This window comes from Lottia gigantea (genome assembly GCF_000327385.1).
Source record: "Lottia gigantea unplaced genomic scaffold LOTGIsca_175, whole genome shotgun sequence".
NCBI classification, from domain to species: Eukaryota; Metazoa; Mollusca; class Gastropoda; family Lottiidae; genus Lottia; species Lottia gigantea.
The window spans coordinates 74,300-78,104 of record NW_008708227.1 but is presented as its reverse complement, the minus strand read 5'-3'; the positions used below and the strand labels follow the sequence as shown (position 1 = coordinate 78,104).

Below are 3,805 nucleotides of genomic sequence, written 5' to 3'. Positions count from 1 at the left end.
TAAACCTGGACAACTTTTATACTATCCAAAACTATTTCATACAATCAGAAACTATTTCATACAATCATGGACGATTTTTAAACAATTCTGGGCAACCTGTATACAATCCGAAACTGGTTTTTACAATGCTCAGCAATTATTTTACACTGTCCTGAATTGTGTTGTATTCAATCCACAACTATATTTCATAATTATTTCAATGCATTTTCAGTCAAGAACTATTTTATAGAATCTTGAACTATTATTTACAAGCTTGAACTATTATTTACAATCTTGAACTATTATTTACAATCAAGAACTAGCATACTCTATTTTATTTTATTGATGAATCATTACAGGCAATCTATTAATTGTGTTATTGATATGAACAATGTAGTTCCAGTAATGGTATATCTGCCATTATGTTGCTGAAAGTATTTACATGCTTTATATATGCTGTACTGATGCCAATCCCTAGCTTCTCAGAAGGTAAGTCGTCATTATAAACATAATTTAAATGAATAATCTTTACTAATGTTCTCTTGAATAGACATAATTCGTCATATGGTTTTCTTTGTTAACAGAATTTTGTTAAACTTTGTGACCTTATGAGCTCAGTCAACTGCTCTTGACACTACACAATGACAAACTATTATCAAGTTCAAGTTCCTTGACTGCAATAGCAACTATTCTTGTATCACGGAATGCTGTGATTTGACTGGATTGTGAATGTGAATGAAACCAATCAGGGCTCTCTGTGAATATTATGGCTTTATGTTTACAGACTTTCTGTAGAGGTCTTTGATTGGGGGTATTCGCCAGCGTACAATCCAATCAATTCGTTTCATTTACAAACTTTCAGGTACAAGAACGGTGACTAATGCAGTCGATGTATAAATACCAAGTTCGTAATACCTTGACATTTTGAGAGTACCGCTCTTGTTGTTCACGTCACTTTGGTCGTTTTTTTATGTTTTTTTTTAAAGTCAAATAAGTCCTGTTGTTTTCATTGATGTAGTGGTGTGACGTTTGAATTAGTATTATATAATAATATAATGGCAAGGTTAAGGTGACTATATTGACTATGATGAAATTGTACTTGACTTAGTAATAAAAACGTTCATAAGATAGGTTGATAATCCGATAAAGAGGGTAGATTGTCTGATAATTTTGCAAGAGTTATTAATCTTTGACTAAACCGAGTATAATATCAAGCTGTCGGCTTCTGACCATTGACTTTTAAAATTAAGACGAGTTCGAAGAGGAAACTATTTCTATGAACGGTTTCTTAGTTATTGCCCTTGAATTAATAATCAAGCCATTCATCTGAATGTCGGCGTGCTGGATTATAATAAGAGTTTTCATTCAAAACGTTGTAATATATTTTAAAACAGATACAGTGGATGCATGTATATTCTAAAACATCTCAAATGTAATTTTTATACGAGGTAGAAGGCTATAATGCTTATCAAGTTTCATCAAAATCTTTTTATTATGAAGTATCAAGAAAACGATATATTATATATTATATTGAAAGTTCACGTGAGCCTTCATTCATCAGGTGACATTAGTCCATTCAGCCCTTTAATTACTATACAACGGAAGAGGGTTACTGGTTTGAGACGGTTTATTCCGGTTCAATCTGAAACGGGTTGGTATTTACCCTTGTAATTACGTAAGACGTGTTCCTCAATACATGTTACTGACTGTTAAGTATATTTTAAAGCGACCTTTATCAAGTGCTAATTCAGTTGAAGTCAATATCATTTGTGGTGATGAGAATAAAGTCCTCGTCTGGTCATATAGAAAAAGTAAATATGTAGGTCTCTATATCGGGCGGCCAAATAGTTATGTTTCAATTTGAACCTATACTAGATACATAAGTATTGCACCTATCTTTAACAATATATTGTGTATAAGGCTATACCGATGTGCTTTGTAATCATGCTGATATACAGGTGTACAGGCACGTATCATTGTTAATGGTTGAAACCATTTAGGCGTAGTTGACTTTTTGTTATCGGTAGAGCTAGAACGTTCTTTTTCAATTAAACCCAATACGTTTGTATTTTCCGGGATATCAGTTTACACTCTTTTGAGCTTATATTTTTGCCACTTTTCTTTACTTAGAATTCAATTAAGTTTGTGCTGTGGTTTCCATTTCTGATTAGTTCATTGACATAGACAACATCTTTAACATAAATCTCCGTAAATGATCTGAATGAATTTCGACAAGACGGACTGAAGCCCAATCGGTTAGAGTGTTAGAATATCTACATAACGTCATTTACTTGATTACGTCGACTAAATGGTGGTCGTGGGTTGTATGAAAGTCCAATGATATTTTTTCCTCATCATTCTTCTCCACCCCGGCGGCCCAACTGTAAATGGGTACGGATAATCCTGGAAAGGAAAAATGGAAGACAAGATCATCATGACCTTTAGTTCATATCCCTGAAAAAATGTTGTTCCTTTCTTTCTAATCAGCAAAATGAATTGTCGTATCCACTCTCCGAATATCTCACATGTCTCTGTAATAAAAAAGGAACCAGCTTTTATTTGATCCACATTAAAATATGAACTTTCGAGGTATATGGATAGTCTGATCAATATGTGCGACATATTTGAGGGTCATATTTTTGGGTCATTGAATATGATAAAACATTATTATGTTCCAGGCTAACAAACTGCTTCGCATGTTGTTTCTGTTTTAGTGAAACACGATAAATTCAGTCAAATTCAAAATCTCTTTTTTGTCATTTCTCGTGGGCGTATGCAACCTTGTCTGACAAGCTATTTATAATTTCATTTCAGATATGACTAATTCATCGACATTGTTTACTACATCTATCATACCAGTTAGATTAGACACGGATGATGACATGGGATCCGATGACAACATGTAAGTTAATGTAAATGGTTGTCTGCAATCTAGTCAAGATTAGATTACAATCTTGTTCTCTTTTTCCTTTCTGATACATTTCGTCCCCATTGTAATCTAACAAGCTTTCTACAGTAGTCCCGTTCAAATGAGGTTATTTGTAACCAATCAAAGCGTGTAATAAGACCCATAACAACGACGTCGGATTTTTGGAAAATAGATCCTATAGTAGAGTAATATGCTATCAAGAAACGGGTCTCACATGACACACTTTGTTCAGTTCAAATACGAATGTGTCCTTGTTAGATTGCAATGAAAACGATAAATTATGTCAGAAAAAAAGAGAGATACGAAATAATAATCTATTTTCTATTAGATTCTATATTTGTGTTAATGTTAAGTTTGTAGAAAGTGCATTAAGCACTTTCAATAGATCAATAGAATTCTAATATGTGTATGAGTTTGACGAATCAGGATAGATTTTCTTTTCTTCAAATTGAAAAAATTTGAAGGTGGTTTAAATGTAAAAAGCAACCGTTTTCACCTGGTGATTGAATAGGACATGGACTCACCATCATGCCTATAATATGATGTATGCCTTCTTTTTGCAGGAATCTTGGAACCCAGGTGTTAATGGTAGTATATATTGGTGCTGCTGTTGTACTGTCTGTTGTACCTTTTGGCATTTATTTCTACATCACATGTAAAAAACTGGGTTTTGGTAAATTCTGTAAACGAGTATTGAATCGTTGCAGAAAGAAACCAAACACAGATGATGACACTTCAGTCGGTAAATATTCTTTGTTTTTTTTCATTTGACACGACCTTATTCCAATGGCAAATTCGGTTAATGGTAGCTTCAACATGTTGAGAAGTTTTGAAAACTTGGTAAAATTATAACACACAGTGCTAAAGAACCCATGACTCTGCAAGTAGGGGGTGGGG

General features: G+C 33.5%; 1 protein-coding gene across 1 annotated transcript in view; it reads left to right on the top strand.

The window, feature by feature from the left end:
* Nucleotides 1-338: 338 nt before the first annotated feature.
* Nucleotides 339-3,805, top strand: part of LOTGIDRAFT_238845 (hypothetical protein) — a 4,357-nt gene continuing 890 nt past the window's right edge. The window contains exons 1-3 of the mRNA XM_009051935.1: nucleotides 339-468; nucleotides 2,794-2,881; nucleotides 3,472-3,650. Of these exons, the coding sequence (XP_009050183.1) occupies nucleotides 402-468; nucleotides 2,794-2,881; nucleotides 3,472-3,650 (334 nt within the window). The 5' untranslated portion in view covers nucleotides 339-401. The remainder of the gene's footprint in view (nucleotides 469-2,793; nucleotides 2,882-3,471; nucleotides 3,651-3,805) is intronic.